This window comes from Globicephala melas, chromosome 10, assembly GCF_963455315.2.
Source record: "Globicephala melas chromosome 10, mGloMel1.2, whole genome shotgun sequence".
In the NCBI taxonomy this organism is placed as follows: domain Eukaryota; kingdom Metazoa; phylum Chordata; class Mammalia; order Artiodactyla; family Delphinidae; genus Globicephala; species Globicephala melas.
In genome coordinates, this window is record NC_083323.1 from 3,195,938 (window position 1) to 3,213,111 (window position 17,174).

Genomic DNA, 17,174 nt, shown 5'->3' on the forward strand with positions numbered 1-17,174 from the left:
CCCAAACTTCAAGTGCTGCTTCGGCCCCATCCCTGAGCCCCCCCGCCCCCGTGGCACGTGCCAGCCCCTGGGCGCTCCTCCCCCACTGGCCACCACCCATCCTTGGCTTCCTTCTTCTGGAAGCTGGGCCCCTGCCTCCCTCCTCCCAATGTCCACAGCTTCCCCCGCCCCCAGCCCACTCCCTGGGTGCCCACCTCACTCCTCGGCCTTGGTGCTGAAATCCCCACTGCCCTCTAGTGCTAGTGGCCACAGGGGCCCTGGGCCACCGCAAGGGGCCCGTGGTGCCAGCCTGTCCCACTCCAGGTGCCCATGGTGCGCGGGGACCCTGCCAGGAAAACAGCCCCCCGACCTTAGCACAAAGCATTACAGGTTTATTTAAATAAAAATTTATAATTTATACAAGACTTTTTCTTTAAAAAAATGTTACGGGGCATTTTTTTTATCAGTTCTTCATACAGTACAATCCTTTTGTTGAACAAAAGTTACACTGGTAATGAGTATTTACAGACCCAAAATAGACTGAGCTCCAGACATAAAAAATTTAACATTCATTCTAGTTCAGTGATTAGTCGCAGAAATTAAACACCTGCCCAAATTTACACAACTCAATAAAACTCCAGGCTCTCCCCGACAGGGAGCCCACACAGGCCCGTGCTCTTCCCGGCAGGGGCCCTGGGCTTCCAGAGAGGGACCTGCCGTGGGCCACTGTGCAGCTGGGGACGGCCACCCCGCACGTGGTCAGTTTTCATCTCCCTTGCTCCTCAGAAGGGACTCAAACCAAACCACGCCACTCTGAAGGAGGCAAGTCCATTCCACGCAGGGACACACCCACAGTGCATGGGGACAGAGTCCCACGTGTCGAGCCCACAGCAGCCCCGGGGAGTGGGGCTTGAGCAGCACCCACAGGTGGCGCCCCGCAGTCACCCTGGGCCAGTTCAGGGCCCACCCTGCCTTGCCCCGGGCACAGAGGGGGTCCCCCACTGGGTGTGAACCCACAGCCCCCCCAGAACCCGATCCACCTGCACCAACTGTGGAGCAAAGCCCAGGTCTCGGGCAGGCTCTGCCTTCGTCTCTGAAAGGTCACAAGACACCGACGCCAGGGAGACCAGGAGCTGGGCGGCCACCGCAGGGCCCCGGGACCTCACGACTGGGCCGGGGCGTGTGCTTGTCTGGCTGGTGGGCGTGGCTCCCGAGTGCACTCCGCGGGGTCCCCCCACCAAGGGGTGACAGGAGTGACACCACTGAATCGCCCGCCCAACCAGCAAATGGGGAGCAAAGGTAAAAATTACGTCTGAAAAACGATACAAAAATAAGAAAAACAGCTTGCTCTCTGTAAAAAATATAATCTTCTGTTTCTTCAAAAAACAACGATCTCCGTGACACCCAGAGGACTCAGGACAAGCTGAGGGGCCGGAGGTGCCCGTGTCGGGAGTGTACCGAGCAGGGGTGGCCCCGCCGTCTCCTGCGCGTGTCCGTCCCCGAGGCCTTTGGCCAGTCAGTCCCAATGGGACACCGGGCCTGCGAGACGCGCGCTCTGACCTCCCCGAGAGTGAGGGCTCTCCCCCCTCCCCGCCGAGTGTGTGCAGGCACTAGGGCTGCGGACCCCGACCTCTGGGCTCTGCTCGCGGTCACTCCCTGAAGCCGGCTGACCTCCCCAGCGTCCCCGCACAGCCCCCGTGGGCAGGCCCTCTGCCAGCCTGGGCCCCCTCGGGCCTGAGGCACTCTGTCCACTCCCACCCCGGCACAGCAGCCTGGAGGCGGGGGCAGCCCCGGGGCTCGGAGCACCCCCGAAGCGGCCGTCCTCCTGGGCCTTTGCACCGCACGGCACTCTGCCTCCTCCTGAGGAGCTGATCTCGGGCCCCCGGCCAGCTGGTCAGCACCGCGCTCCCAGGACGTGCACGGGGGTCTCCCTAAAGGACGGGCCCGTTCATGGCGCTGGCCAGGGGCCCCCACGTCGCCTGTCGCCGGCGTCCTTCACCCCGGGGAGGGCCCCGTGTGCTCCTCGTATGGCTTTGGTGTGGCAGAGCTGCTGGCCTCCGAGAGCCGGGGTGTGGCCGCGCCGGTCTCCGCCCGGCGGGGACAGAGAAGGCGCAGCTGTGCTTGGCGGTGTGTCCTGCGTGTCATCCTTCCCGGTGGCCTCGCGTCCACAAGACGCGCCCTCGAGAGTCCCGACCCCTAAGCGAAGGGGTCTGTAGAACGCAGGGTCAACACAACAGAAACCACAGATCGGGGGCGGGGGGGTTATTGCAAAAGATCACGAGGATGTCCAATTTTTCTCCACTACCGAATTGTTAAAAAAAGAAAAACTCCCAGCGACGTCACGGCGAGCCCACACTAGCTGTCACCGCCCGATGCCGCCGCCGCCGTGATCTTCATGTACTGGCTGAAGATGGTCTCGAACGCCTCGTCTCTGTGCACCATGGCGCCGAACACCAGCGGCTGGCGGGGAGGGGAAGCACCGGCGGTGTGTCCACGCGTGGCCAGGTCCACACGGAGCCGCCGCCGCCCCCGCCCAGCACCTGCGCTGGGCGGCAGCCTCCTGCCCAGGCAGGGAGGGGGCTTCCCAGGCCCCTCTGCCCGGCCGAAAGCCTGGCCGACCTGCGCTCAGAGCCACGCCCGGCCCCCCCGCCGCCGCAGCCTCCCCGGCCCCCGCCCAGTACTTACTTTCTGTGTTGATGGCGTGGACACGGCAATCCCCATGCCCGACCCCGGGAGGACGGAGAGGACCTTGTACTGAAAGCCAACGGCGTGCCTGTCACCACGGGCCCCCCTGGAGACGGGGCCACCCTCCCCACACCCCAGGGTGCAATCCACGGAGCCCCAGACGGGCCTGGGCCTCCCCAGCCAGCAGAGGACGAGGACTGACGGTGTGAGCGGAACACTAGACCTGCTGACACACCCGCCCAGCCTCACCGGGGCCCCCCAAGGAGCACCACGTGGGGGGAGCAGGTCCCCCAGCCCAATCTTGCTCCTCCGACCACACACGTCTCTGGGAGGGAGGGACCCACCACAGCCACAGGGGTGCTCCTGACACACCCTCAGAGGAAAGGAGACGCTGCCCAGCGGACCCCTGGGGGCCCACCCAGGAGGCCCAGAAGGGGCGTGGGTGGACCTGGCCCCCCCCGCCAGGTGTGTGTGTCAGGCTCTGCGCACACCTGTACCTGCTCCACATGACACGAGGGAAAGTGCTGGGGAGTGCCGGAGACGGGACAGCCTGCCCCGGGGGAACGTCTCAGGGCCAAGGGGCAGACGGCTGCCGGGGCCCAGCTCACTGCCCACCCCACCCCCACACACACCATCCGTGCGAGGACACCAGACGCCGGTCCACCCGGCAGAAGAGAGCGCACAGCCCGCGGCACGTGGATACCCCCCCGACGAGCCGCGGGGCTCCGCACAGACACCGCCTAGAAGCGGGGCCCTGCCGCGGGGAGAAACGACACCTGCCCGACAGTCCAGACAGCACCCCTCGTTTTGTTCTAATCACACCCCGCTCCCAACTCGGCCGCCGGCTTCGCGACCCCGCCGCTCCTCCGCTCTTGAGGTTGGGGGTGAGGGCGAGCAGGGGCCACACCCACCTTCTGGATGTCCGTGATGTCCACCAGCTTGATGACTTTGTTCCTCTTGGAAAAGCCGGACTTGGAGCTTTCGAAGCACAGGTAACTACCGGCGGCGGCAGGGGGCAGGGGTGGACAGAGCACAGCCCAGCAGGTGAGCCAGAGGGGACCGTGCCCGGCGGTGCAGCCACAGCCAGACACAGGGCCCCTCACCTGCCGCGACGCGCCGGCCTCTTACAACCCATTTCATTCTTACCGAGTCTCTCCGCTTCTCAGGTTCAAACCCCACTGCTCTACACTGAACCCGACTCACGTTCCCATGACGTGAGCATCCCCGGGGCGCCCAACAAGAGACCTGTGTGTCGGTCTCCTCGGCCAGTCCTCCAGCCCTCGAGGGGGCAGAGACGAACAGGTGGTCCTTAGCTGAGAGTGGGGGCAAGGTGCCGAGGGACCCCAGGGCTAAGAACAGACCCCACCCTGCACCTGCTCCGCCCCCTCCCACCCCTGTAGTAGCTGGGCTGCTACACCCCAGAAGGAGGGTAACAAGAACCCTGCTGCCGCCCTGGGGCCACGGCCCTGGCTGGGGGAACCGCATGGTTCCCGCCACACGACATTGAGCACCCAGACCAGGGCATCCCGGGGCCTGGGGAAATGACGGCCTGCGGCCCCGGCTGCGTCCGGCTCAGAGGCAGCACCTCCCCCCCCAGGGGGCCGGGAGCCAGCAGGAGTTGGGGTCTCAGCAGGGCTAGGGGCCCCCACGGCTGGGCCGCCCTGGACCGCGGGGCCCGCGAGGCGCCCCCTCTAATCCCGGCGCCCGCCGACAGGCTCACTCACTTCTCCGTCACGTACAGGACCCCGTTCCTGATGTAGTCGGTGGGCATCTTGCGGTCTCTGTTTATCAAGCAGCACCGCCAGCCGCTCTCACACACTGACGGGGACAAAAGCGGCCGTGACCTTTCCTACTGGAAATACCCGCCCTCTGGCTTGACGTCGGAACCCTCAAGCACTGGCTTTTCAAGGATGTGCTGACGTTCACCCTCCACCACCAGATGAAACCCACAGTGGGAGGAAGCTGGCCTCTGAGAGCCTCTGGAAAGCAGATGTTTCCCCTCCCACGTCAATGGGCAGAGATTTTGTTGTTTTTTTATTTTTAAAGGAAAAGCACAATTTAAATAAATCAAACTACGGCCATGACTCTCAAGGTTCACGGTCTGGGTCAGCAGAAAAGGAGCTCAGGAGAAGATCAAAACTTAAATTCTCCAAAGTTCTCTTTCTGCAGTTGGTATCACACACGACACAGGCCAAACCGTTTAAGGGCCCCCGACCCGCCGCACGGAGAGCCGGGCAGCGCAGGAGTTTCGGGCGAGGCCGAGCAGGGCCCTGGGCTCCCGCGTCACCTGTCACCACCCAGCTTTCTAGGAGGCCACAGCAAGGGACGGGCTGGCCAGGGCGGGACCGGGAAGCCCCTGCACGCGTGGCGCTCTGCGGCTCCGCTTCGGGGCCGGCCGGCCTGCCTTTCCGCTGTCAAGCCACCCGCTGCAGACGCGCTCGGCCCCTCCGACCCACCCGCCCAGGACGCCCGGGAAGGAGGCGGCGGGCGGCCGGCCCTCCCTCGGCCCCCGTCGGGTCCCCCAGCTCTGGGGCGGGCGACCCCGCCTGGCCTGGCCACGGGCTCAGTACACACGTACCCGCCAGCGGACGCTCGTTTTCTGTCAAGTTAAAGATTTCATGGAAATTGCTCTTCTTGGCGCCGTGGACGCGGCTGGCGTCCTCGTCCTTGCTCAGGCCGGCGGGCGCGCTGGACACGTAGCTCCGCGAGGAGGCCGTCTGCGGCTGCCGAGGGCACACGACGTCCCCGTCAGCCCCGCCAGCCGGGGTGGGGGGTGGGCGGGCCGGAAAGGGACGGGGCCGCGTGGGGACGCACGCACGCACGCACGCACGCAGCCTCGCCCCGCCCCGCCCAGGCCCCGCCTGCGCACACGCGGACAGACAAGCCGAGAGGCAGGCCCACCCAGACGTGGGGTCGCGTCCTCCTCGCCCACGAGCCCCCCCCTGGGCAGAGGCAGCCCGGCTGCGGCGGGCAGACCCTCTCCCCGCGACGCCACGCCCCAGGCACTGTGCCGAGCCCGACCCAGCACGTGCGGTCAGTGCGGAACCGTCAAGCGCTCACGCCCGCGCTGCGGACACCGGGACCGGCCGCAGGACAGGCCACCGAGAGCAAGGTTGGCAAGTCAAATGGAGTCAGACCATAGCAACGCGCAGCATCAGGGCACGGCGTGGGGGTGCGGGTACCACACGGACACCGTACCTTGTCGTGTCCCGACAGCTGGCCGGACGGGACCACACACACGTGTGGCCACGGAAGGAAAGGTGGGTCCTCGTGACACGAGGCGGTAAACACCAGCTGAGCAAGCAGCACGCGCAGACACACGGCCGCGGGACGCCCTGGTGGGGTCGCCCTCCACCCCGGAAAGCCCACCCCCAGCCTCTTGAGTCTGTGACACTCAGGGAGCCAGGCTGCCTGCTCTTGGGCCTCAGCCCTTGGGTCCACCTCCGTCTGCATGACCAGAGCCCACCCACCGGCTCCCCAGGTGCAGGCTGCTACTGCCTGCCCGGCTGCACACCTGGCTTGCGAGTCTGTGGCCCCAACAAGCTCTGTTGTCCTAGAACCCAGGAAGCCTGACCCACACTTGACCCAGAGCTTCCCTTCCACGGACAAAAGCATCAGTTCCCAGACACCCTTTCTTCAGAGGACACTCATACACGAGACTCTGAAATCCAACGTCACCACCTCCAGGAAGCCTTCCTACACCTCCGTGGGAGTCCTGCTGAGCCCAGAACCTCCCCACTAGTCTGAGACCCCAGAAAGAGCACCAAGGCCAGATTGCCTTCCTCGTCCTGGCTCTGGACAGGGTGCCTAATGCCCACACAGCCTTCCACCTAGTCCCAGCCCGTGAGCACAAAATGTGCCCATCTCGGCCTTGCTGTGCCCTTGCCGGGAACAGCAGGGACCCGGCACCCACCCAGAGAGCAGTCACTCCCAGGGCTCCCTGCTCCCAAGGCTCCCAGGGTCTCAGCAGTCACGGCCAACGCCCTGTACCCTCCTGCCCTTGGCCTGGGGGCCGGCCTCGCCTGGCGGGGCCCAACCAGTCTAGGTGGGTAGGGGCCCCCCGACCAGCCTCCAAGCGCTGCACAGCCTCCCCCAGCAGCTGTCCCCTGCCCAGGGCTGGCCGGCCCCAGGGTGCCCGCCCTGGACCTTCGGGACAGCAGAGCCGGTCACAGCGAATCCACCCCCACAGTTGTCTTAAATTGTCTGTTTCAAGGGCCCCGAAAATCAGAGACACCAGCCTCCCCGCAAGTCGGAAGTGAGGGACAGCAGAGTGTGGCCGGCGCATCTCCCGGCCGCTGCGGGGCCTACCCTGCGTGACACGGCAGTGCTGGAGCGCTCCTTGAGCTGGGGGTCCGTAGGGAGGCTCTTCCAGATGATGTAGGGAGTGTCATACTTGGCTCTCAGCCTCGGGCAGCGTTTGAAGATAAAATCAATGACAAAAAGCTTGATTCCGGCGTAGAGTCCTGGGGGCAGAATAAGGTCCCATTTCTCCAGGATCCTGCGGCCCTGCCCCTGTGGCCGCAGTGGTCCCCGTCCCGCCGGGCGCTCCGTGGAGGGCTTCCCGGGACCCACGTGTGGGCCGATGGTCCTGGGGTGGTTACACAGGGCAGGGAAGTGACCCCAGCTGAAAGGGAAGCCACTTCTGTGTGTGTGTTGTTACCTCCAACCCAGAGGTCGCTCAGGCCAAACACTAACCTGTCCCTAAAACCGACCAACCGAACAAAACCACGAGCCACCATCCTCCAAAGGGGACGTGAGCAGGACTGCGGGGGACCCGTCCCCAGCCTGCCCGCGCCTGACCAGGTGAGCCGGCAGTGACGGCCAGGGGCTCCCGCCTCCTGGTCAGGGCACCTGCGTTGGTCCAGGTCCCCAGAGAAACGAGACAGACAGCCCGGAGCACGCTGCACTTGCGTTGGCGTTTGTCATTCCCCCCACGGCCTCACTTGCCTGCCCTGGTTTTCCTGGCGAGGGGGGCGGGGAGGGGGCGAGAGACCGAGGACCCACCTGCACGCTGGGGGCCGAAGGGCAGGTGGGCACAGTGCCCAGACCATGAGGCCCCCGAACTGTGTGACTGCCACAGCCAACACTCCAGCTCAGGCCGGGTGCTCCCTGCCCGCCCCCAACCCACGCACCGTGGACAGAGCTCACGGTGCTGATCAGACGGCATGTCGCGCTGACCGTCGGCAGGCTCCTTACCCACGGCCAACCCCACCAGGCGGTAGGGGAAGAAGCAGGAGGCGAGGAAGGCGGCCCACAGCGCGATGTACAGCTTCTGGGTGATCTCAGGCTGCACCCACATGAACAGGCTGGAGAGGAGAGGGGAGGTTCAGCCAGGTGGCGGGCGCAGTCTAGGCGCGGCCGGCCAGGGGCTGACGACTTACTTCTTGATCTTTTCCAAGATGTCAGCCATCTTGCCAAAGAGGTTCTGTGTGAGGAAGCAGCTGCGGTCACGACACACCCCTGGGGCCACAGGGCAATGCTGGAGACGCCCAGCACCCGGGAGACCACAGCCAGCACCACGGAGCCCGTGGTCCTGCCCAGCCGCTCCCAGGCCGAGGACCGGGTGACGGTCCGGTCCGAATCACGGGTTAAGGCACCGCTCGAGATGAGGGACCCAGGCCCGCACCCTCCCAGGAGCTCGCCTGGCACTGGTCAGGAGGGCCTCCGCCAACTGGGGCGCCGGCGTGAGACCAAGCCAAGAGGGCCCTCCCCACCAGCCGGGTTGTCTCGGGTGTCAGCTCCCAGATGAGCCAGGTCTGGAGGGATGGGTAGCTGGGGTCCCCCCACCTGGAGCCCGGCAGCGGTACCTGCGCTTTCTGGGCGACGTCCAGCACAAGCTGGAACTTCTCAGACACGGTCAGGTCTTCCTTTGGAGGCTCCTTCAGTCAAAGGGGAAAGAGAATTTCCACTGAAATTTATCAGTTCAGAGAAATTACTGACAAAAACAGCAAGGAGGCCTCCCAGCCCAGGCAGGGACCAGGTCTCTGCTGCCCCGACACAGTCAGAGGGACGGACATCCCTGGGGGGCCCAGCCCGAGGGGGCAGCACGGGCAGCTGTGCTAGATGACACCCGTCTGGTGCCTGAGAGGGTGGTAGGCAGCCCCCCAGGTGGGCAGGGCTGCTTGAACAGATCACCTTCAGAGGCGCATCTGAGACCACAGAGCCCGCACCCACCCGCACTTTACAGGCGGGAGAACTGAGGTCCCAGCAGGGGGCCGACTTCGTCCTGCTTGTCTGAATTCATTCAGCAAGAACCTCCCTAAGACCTCCAGGTACCAGGGCCAAAGGGCACGGGCCTGCCTCCCCAGAGACACCCTCCCTGACCCCTGTCTAAAGGGGCCCCTGCAGACACCACCACATCCTGCACCCCTACTGTGTGCTCCACGCACATGGTAAGTGCTCAAACGCCTGATGAAGCCCACGCATGCACCACGGCCTCCCTCCTGCCTGTGCCCGGTGGTTCAGCCTCACGGGCCAGAGTCCCCCGTAGAGTGGTGGGCAAACTTTCTGTAAAGGGCCAGGTGCTAAGCACGTGTGCCTCTGCGGCCCCAAAGCAGCCAGAGCGTAAACAAACAGGCGTGAAGGACACCAGTAAAAACTGGTCCAGCCCGTCCACCGTCCACCTCCCTCCACGGGAGGCTGCGAGCGGCTACAGGGGCCCCCTCGCTACCTCCCCTCCACATCACGTCCCAGCTGAGGAGGGTCAGGTCAGGCCAGGCCCGGCCAGGCCAACCTGCCTCCCACGCAGCCGAGCCCAGGCCCGTGAAGGGCGCTCGGGCATCAGCTGGTGAGGGTCAGGGTGCGGCCACGCGGCTCCGGGGGGGGCGGCTGGCCTCCTCCCCGACCTCTCCCCGCCTGGCAGGGGGACCCGCGGCCCCCGCACAGCACTGGCAGGCAGAGCCTGGCCCCCAGGCGACGGAGCCCCTCCCACGACTCACCACCACTTCGGACACTTCAGGCACGATGCTCCACTGTATCCTCCAGCCCCTGGCAAACAGGAGACAGCACGCCTTTACAACAGCACCGTCTGCAGGCGGTGGCCGCAGAGGGGTGACGCCAAGTCCCCAGGCCTGTGCTCCCAACGAGGAGCCGCCCCCAGAAATTTTGGCCACTGGGACAGGAGCCATCTGCCGAGACCAGCAGGACCCCCTCCTAGGCTCCGGAGGGGAGATGGCCCAGGCCACCCCACAGACACCCCCAGGGGCGATGGCCCAGGCCACCCCACAGATCCCCCCCAGGGGAGATGGCCCAGGCCACCCCACAGATCCCCCCAGGGGAGATGGCCCAGGCCACCCCACAGATCCCTCCCCAGGGGAGATGGCCCAGGCCACCCCACAGATCCCTCCCCAGGGGAGATGGCCCAGGCCACCCCACAGATCCCTCCAGAGGGGAGATGGCCCAGGCCACCCCACAGATCTCCCCCCCAGGGGAGATGGCCCAGGCCACCCCACAGATCCCCCCCCAGGGGAGATGACCCAGGCCACCCCACAGACCCCCCCAGGGGAGATGGCCCAGGCCACCCCGCAGATCCCCCCCCAGGGGAGATGGCCCAGGCCACCCCACAGACCCCCCCAGGGCCTCCTCGGGGCGGGCACATTTACAGCCCCCGGAGGTGGCGGGCCTCTCCAAGCCAGCCAAGGGGGTGGCAACGGCAACAACTTTAGTGAACCACGTCTAGTCTGGGCACAGAGAACCCTTTCATAAGCGCTTAAAAGTTTTCTACGAGAAACATTTTCAAATGAACCAAGTTAGGCAACCGCAGAGAAGCACCTAGAGAAACAGTGTAAAGTGAACTTTTGAACGGCTCAGTGAAAATACAGAAGGCAGGGCCCCCTCTTAGGCCCGACGTGGAGCTGGGGTTCACTCTGTGGGGCGACCTCAGGTCCACACAGACCCGGGAGGGCCCGGGGACGTGGGGTTCCCACCCCAGCGTGCTGGCTTCCAATAGGGCCGCCTGCCCCCAGCCTCGAGATGGAAAGCGGGTGCTTGGAGAGGGCGCAGGGAAGACACCACGTGGCCCTGGACTCTGGGGTTGCTGAGTCCCAGCGCCTCTCTGGCACCTGCACCCCGACCAGTGGGGACCTCCCAGGGCACAGAGCCGCTGCAGCTCCGTCAACCCCGCCTCCGCCCACTGGGATGTCACTGTTGAGGTGTGTGTGGAGGGGGGACTTTCCTGCCCAAAAGCAGCACGACCGGAGGAGGGGCCGGAGTGGCCCCAAAGCCGGCACCCGCTGGCAGCCTGCTGGACAGAGCTGCTGGGGTTTGGGGATCACCCTGCCCGCTGCAGCAAACCATCCTCCTGGGGGCTCGGGGACTATTAGAGGACAACCTCCCAAAACGCCAGCACGTGACACAGAGCCGGCTCGGCACGTGCCCTGCCGTGCGTGTAACGCAGGAAGACGGCACAGCCGCGCACACGCAGCACACCGGCGCACCTACCTGGCTATGAGGTAATTGAGGGATAACCTCAAAATTGCTAGAAATAAGAACATGGGGATGGCCCAGCCATGCCACACGGCATTCATGTACACCTGCGGGTTTGGAGAGAAACGGGTCGGGAGGGAGACGGTTAGGCGACCTGCCCGCGTGGGTCAGGACAGACCAGACCCCTCTCTCCCCCAGCCGGGCAGGCCGCACTCGCAGACAGGGAGACCAGGCCCCAGCGGCCCTCCGCGGTCCCGAGGACCAGGGCACGCAGCGTAGACAAACCCGCTCAGGGAGGAGGGGAGACGGAAACACTGCTCTGGGTGGGCTGGGAGCGGTCATGCCCGGAAGGAGCGTCCTGGACGTGGCCCAGGATCACAGGAGGAGGGCTGACCCTACAGAGAGGTCCTGGCCCACCGCCACTGCGGGCCCACCTGGCAGAGCCGGAGGCATCCGCGTACCCAGCACTGCTGACAGTCTACCCCGCGCCACAGGGCAGGCAGGGTGCTGGTCACAGCGCCGGCACTCAGAGAGGGTAGGGGACGGATGCAGTGGGTTCAGGAGGAGGCCTGGCAGGTGGTCTGAACGGCGGGCAGGGTGAGCTCAGCCGTAACACACGGGCGGAACTAGGGACCTGGGACCCAAAGCAGCTGAGGCCCCAGGGAGCAGAGTGCGTGTGAGGGTGGCCGGAGGAGACCTCCAGGGTGAGGGGGGCTGGCCCCTGGCCACCACGGCCTGTCCTCTGCATGTGCACAACACCCACCTCCCTGGTGGACGGGAGGCCCCTGGGGCTTCAGGGCGGCCCTCAGGACCCTCTCAGGTGGAGGCCACCTATGGGGGCCTCTGCAGAGATGGGGCCTTTGGGGGCTGTGGCTCTCCCTGTCCATCCTCCTCCCGCTGGACAGCTGGGTCTCCCCGGGCAGGGCTGGGAGCAGCCACCACAGGACAACTCAGACTGCGACTGGGCCTGTCTTCCCCAAAGCACCCCGTGACGCTGGCCCAACGCCGCCTACCTTCCCCAGGCCTGGTGGCCTGCTTGGCCCCTAGGCCACTGTGCGCCCGCCAGAAGCCTCCCCCAGGCGCCGGTGCCTGATGGGAGGGACGGCTGGTTTCTGCACAAGCAGACAGACCGCCCCCCCGGCCCTTCCCCATCCCACTTGGGAAAGTCGGCCATAAGCTTGGCACGAGGCCCTCTCCCAAGAACGCTGCTACGGGGATTCCGGGCAGGCGGGGAGCCCCACTGCCAGCCCCAGGCTGCACCCTACAACACCCTCATCCAGTCCTTACAACTGCCCTGCAGCCCACTTTACAGACGGAAACACCGAAGCCGGGAGCTGTCCCACACGGCAGGGATGGGTGGGTCCCTCAGGAAACCTCAGGGAGGGTGCACACCCCACCACCCACCCGCGGGGAGCGCTCACGGTGAAGGCGATGGCAGACGTGTAGACGGAGTACCAGTCGGATAAGGCAGAGAGGTTCTTCACAAAGCTGGTGACAGGCTTGGCACCGCGCTCTGGGGACAGAACGGACCATGCGGTCAGGCCAGCGCTAGCCCGGCCCTCGGACACACCTGGCAGTCCGGCTGCTGCACCAGCTGGCGGTGCGGGGAGGGGGAGGGAACCAAAAGGAGCAAAGCAAACCCCAACCGTCGCGGGCTCCCGGCGCGCCTGACCCCAGGCCAGCGCTCCCGCGGCCACTCCCTGGCTGCGGCCCATGCCCCATCCCCGCAGGGAGACGTCTGTCTGCCCGTCTGCCCTGGCCCATGCCCGTCTGCCCTGGCCCATGCCCGCAGGCGGGGAACGGGGATTTAGTCCGCACACCCCGGGCCCTGCACCGCGTTTCGCTGGGGCTCCCAGGCCTGGAGGGAAACTCGGCTTCTGGCCACGGGCCAGGGGCGGACAGACAGACGGGGTGAGCCTGGGACATACTTCCCACAGCCTTAGGAAGAAGGCTGGGCTGGGAACTCCTGAAAAGCGTGCTTCCGGAAGCAAGTCCAGTTCAGTGCAAGACCGCAGTCACCGCCCGGGCAGCCCCGGCCCCAGCGGCTCACACAGCCACAGCGACGAGCGGGTACTTACTGAGTCCACGCCGGGTACTTACTGAGCCTCCTCATGTTCTCGGTCAACCTAAGAGGGGGGAAGAGATGAGCGCCAGCACCCACTCGGCCGCAGCCGCGTCCTGACCCCGCAGCTCCCTGCGGGCCCTCGGGGAGCACGGGTGACCCATGGGGGGAGGCTTCCTTGTCTCCCACCCACGCCACCCCCACCCGAGTCTGAGGGCCCGGCCCGGCCTGCAGGCACTCTCGGCGTCGCCACCGTCCCCGCGTGGCGTCTGTCGCAAAGCACCAGTACGACCACTGACTGGGGGGCACGGCCGTGCGGCCGCCCCCGCGAAACCTCCCGGGCTTTGCTTGTCGGCCCCGAGGAGTCCTGTCCTGCCGGGACAGCTGCCCCTCCACCCCGACCTCCACCTGGGCCCCACCTCCGGGCGCTGAGGGGCTCCTCCGTCTCCACCGTGCTCTCCTCGGGCTGGAACCGGAAGTCCTCCACGTACTCCCCGAATTTCTCATAGAACCACTTCTGGACACGGGGGCACAGCCCCTGGCTCCGTCGGTCTGCAGGACGGGGTGGGGTTCCGGGTGAGGGCAGCAGGCCGAGAGGGGCCTTACAGAGCGGCAGAGGCGCGGGCACTGGCAGGTGGGGCTCCCGGCCGGGCTGGCGAGGGCACATCCACGCCAGAACTGTGAGGGGCCGGGTGCCCTGAGAACAGAGCCCGATCCACTTCACCACGAGGTGCAAACCAACCAATGCAGACCCCGGGGGTCCCCGTGTTCCTCACACCGACCCCGGCTTGTTGGAGGCTGTCCCCGTGTGCCGTCCAGGCGGGCTCTCAGCCCACCACCGGTGCTGCATTGACACACACACCCCCCCGCCAGGCACACTGGTTGGTCTGGGAAGTGGCCAGGTGGGCTCACTCCCAGGGACACCCGGACCCTGGGGAACAGCCAGTGGGCGTGCGTCAGCGGCTGTGGTCCGCTGGGGACCCCAGTGACTGAAGTCATCCATGTCAGACTCGAGAAAACCAGCCCGAATCTCGTGGAACAAGTCTGTCCCTTCGGAGAGCAGGCCGTGGAATCGCCTGCAGGAGGCGCTGTCCCACCACAGTCAGAGGGGGATGGACTGCACGCAGGTGGTCATGTGCTGCCAGCTCGAAGGGACGGAGGCCGGGGGATGGAAGGCGGCGCACACAGAAGCCGCGAGGCGCAGAAATGCCCAGAGGAGGGGCGGCAAGGGCCCGGGTTCTCACAGCCCACCTGGAGCACGACAGGGTCTTTAGCGGGAGGATCTAGGCAGGCTCAGCCCTATAACCGCTTGGACAGCAGCCGCGGACAGTGAGTAATGGGACGGGCGTGGCTGCGTCCCCATGAAACCACACTGACGACGCTGAAATTTGAAATTTATGCAACGTTCACGTGTCAAATCCTTTTGATTTTTTTTCAACCATTTAAAAGTGTAAAAAGATTTTTTTCAATGTAAAGGCAGATAGGGAGCTGTAGTTCGCCGACTCCGGGTCTAGGTCAGGCGGGCTGCCCGAGTGGACAGGCCTCACGGCGCTCCCGAGCCCCTCTTCCCCAGCACCACGCAGAGCACCCGTCCCCGCCACCTCCATCCTCGGGGCTGCGCTTGGTGGGGTCCTTCCCTCCCTACCCACACTCCCCACCTCCCACGCAGAGCACGACACAGTGACCCCCGCTGTGGGGACGGGGTGGAAGGACTCTCCTCTGACACTTCCCACGAGCACAGGAGGCTCATCAACTCCACACACAGCAGGGGCCTTGGCGGGGGGGGGGGGGTCTCCAGCGCTGCTCCTGGCTTGGAACCTGGGCCACTGGTCATGAACCCTGAGAACCCAGGGGACTGTGACCCAGTGGACACAGCAGCCAATGCCGCAGCCGGCTGGCCTGTCTGCGGGCCCAGCACCGGGGCCCTGGGAAAGAGGCGTCTCCCTCTCTGGACGGCAGGTGGGGGGTCAGGACCCGGCTCTGGTCTGAGCTCAGCCTCCACCTGGAGCGGAAGCCTGAGGGGCCTTCCCTCCCGGGCCCTGGTCTCCTCACCTTCACACTGGGCAGGGCTTAACCGAAGGCCCTCCTGTTGTCGCCCTGAGCCCCCAGCACAGGCAGGGGCCTACCGTCAACCCTAACCCTATCCCCTCTCCCACCTTCTCAGCCTGCGAGGGGCCTGGGTGCACCACAAATCCGGCCCCTTGAGATGCCCAGTTTCCTCCCATGCCATCCTCTGAAGGACAGCTTCAGAAAGTACCAAGTGCTGAGGGAGATAAGGAACTCGAGCCCGGAGTGGGAAGAAAAGGCACTGAAAGGAGCTCTGCGTCCTGACCTGGGGGTGCTGGGACACAATGCCCGCAGCTGACCCCACCTCCCCACTCACCCCCTTGTCAGGACAGCCGGCCTCTGGAAGCAGGTCGCCAGGCCAGGGGCCAAGCAGCCAGTGTGACCACGACATGATTCCTCTTCGGGGAAGGGCTGGGAGAGATGTCGCATTGTATTTTTAGGAGAAAATAAAGTCATGTTTCGATCGAATGCCTTGCATCTGCTACGGAGACTCACCAACCGGTAATCAGAGACACTAACCCAGCTCCAACAGGAGGGGATCCCCGGAAGTGAGCAAGTGCGCCCGGGAACAGAACCACCCCCCCCCCCCCACCGCATCTCCGTCCCCCAGGCCTACCTGCTCCATTATTGACCTGGGCCTGCCCTTTCGGAGGCTGCTGAGCGGGCGGCTCCTCGGCTCTTAGAGGGGGGAGAAGAAGCAAGATCTCTGTTAGTTCAAGACAGCATGATGAGTCCCGGCTTCGCAAGGTTCCCGTGCTCACGGGAGTCACGCCCAACACCAGAGTGCCCGTTCCCACCCTCGGGGATCCCTCTGGGGTCCTGGCTGCTCAGCTTAGACGCCGGGTGAGGGCAGTAGGGCAAGCACAGAGCTGCATTCCTCACGGGCACACTTTATTTATTTAGTTATTTTTGGCTGTGTTGGGTCTTCGTTTCTGTGCGCAGGCTTTCTCTAGTTGCGGCGAGCGGGGGCTACTCTTCGTTGCGGTGAGCGGGGGCTACTCTTCGTTGCGGTGCCCGGGCTTCTCATTGCGGTGGCTTCTCTTGTTGCAGAGCGTGGGCTCTAGGCGCAGGGGCTTCAGTAGTTGTGGCACGTGGGCTCAGTAGTTGTGGCTCGCGGGCTTTAGAGCACAGGCTCAGTAGTTGTGGCGCATGGGCTTAGTTGCTTCGCGGCTTGTGGGATCTTCCCGGATCAGGGCTCGAACCCCTGTCCCCTGCATTGGCAGGCGGATTCTTTACCACTGCGCCACAAGGGAAGTCCTACACTTCTTGTTTTTTGATGACCAAACACTGTCTCAAACATACAACTCTTTTCTTTCCTATTAATTTTGACCCATTTGCTTCTCTATTTAATGTTAAGCTCGGAACACACAGCTCTCATACTAGTTACTTGGCCTGCTAATGGAAAGGTACTCAGTGACACACATAGTTAGCAAGCAGCATGCAAGGCCACAGGCTGGATGAGCCCCTGCCTGGCAAGCTGTGCACAGGTCCCAGCTTGGTCCGTGCCGGCCACCTGCCCGGCTCCCTGCCCCTGCGGCCTCACTGCACCTGACCACAGCAGTCACCCGGCCTCAGAGCCTCCCTGGAGTTCCTGGCCACCTGCCGGATCCTGACCGCAGACCTGACTTTCAGCCACAGGCCCTGACGGACTGGCCCCCAGCCGCTGGCCGGACCCCCTTCCCTTGGGCAGTGCCCTGTTCCTGACTGGCCAGCCCACCTGCCCTCCTCACCCTGCACTGGCCTGGGCTACCAACACGCCACACTGCTGCTGTGGTTCCCAGTGCAGCAGAGATCCCAGGATGTGGGAAAAGTGGCACCCCAGGCAAACCTCGGCAGGACTGGGGTGGGGGGGGCACGGAGGGCTCTGCCAGGACAGAGACAGCGGGCTGGGAGACCCTCGGCATCCTGCTCTGTTAACACAATGTGATCTTGTAATAGGGAAGAACCTTTGTATCCA

The 17,174-nt window shown here is 65.1% G+C and overlaps 1 protein-coding gene across 6 annotated transcripts in view; it reads right to left on the bottom strand.

Moving 5' to 3' along the window:
* Positions 1 to 350: 350 nt before the first annotated feature.
* Positions 351 to 17,174, bottom strand: part of GRAMD4 (GRAM domain containing 4) — a 77,197-nt gene continuing 60,373 nt past the window's right edge. For all 6 annotated transcript variants that reach the window (XM_030855598.2, XM_070046379.1, XM_030855602.2 and 3 more), the window contains 15 exons: positions 15,834 to 15,895; positions 13,570 to 13,702; positions 13,189 to 13,214; positions 12,510 to 12,601; positions 11,104 to 11,195; positions 9,603 to 9,651; positions 8,472 to 8,543; positions 8,046 to 8,089; positions 7,861 to 7,970; positions 6,973 to 7,127; positions 5,243 to 5,387; positions 4,389 to 4,482; positions 3,576 to 3,660; positions 2,665 to 2,733; positions 351 to 2,439 (listed from right to left, as the gene is read on the bottom strand). In XM_030855598.2, coding sequence (XP_030711458.1) covers positions 2,335 to 2,439; positions 2,665 to 2,733; positions 3,576 to 3,660; positions 4,389 to 4,482; positions 5,243 to 5,387; positions 6,973 to 7,127; positions 7,861 to 7,970; positions 8,046 to 8,089; positions 8,472 to 8,543; positions 9,603 to 9,651; positions 11,104 to 11,195; positions 12,510 to 12,601; positions 13,189 to 13,214; positions 13,570 to 13,702; positions 15,834 to 15,895 — 1,333 coding nt within the window. In that variant the 3' untranslated portion in view covers positions 351 to 2,334. The remainder of the gene's footprint in view (positions 2,440 to 2,664; positions 2,734 to 3,575; positions 3,661 to 4,388; positions 4,483 to 5,242; positions 5,388 to 6,972; positions 7,128 to 7,860; positions 7,971 to 8,045; positions 8,090 to 8,471; positions 8,544 to 9,602; positions 9,652 to 11,103; positions 11,196 to 12,509; positions 12,602 to 13,188; positions 13,215 to 13,569; positions 13,703 to 15,833; positions 15,896 to 17,174) is intronic.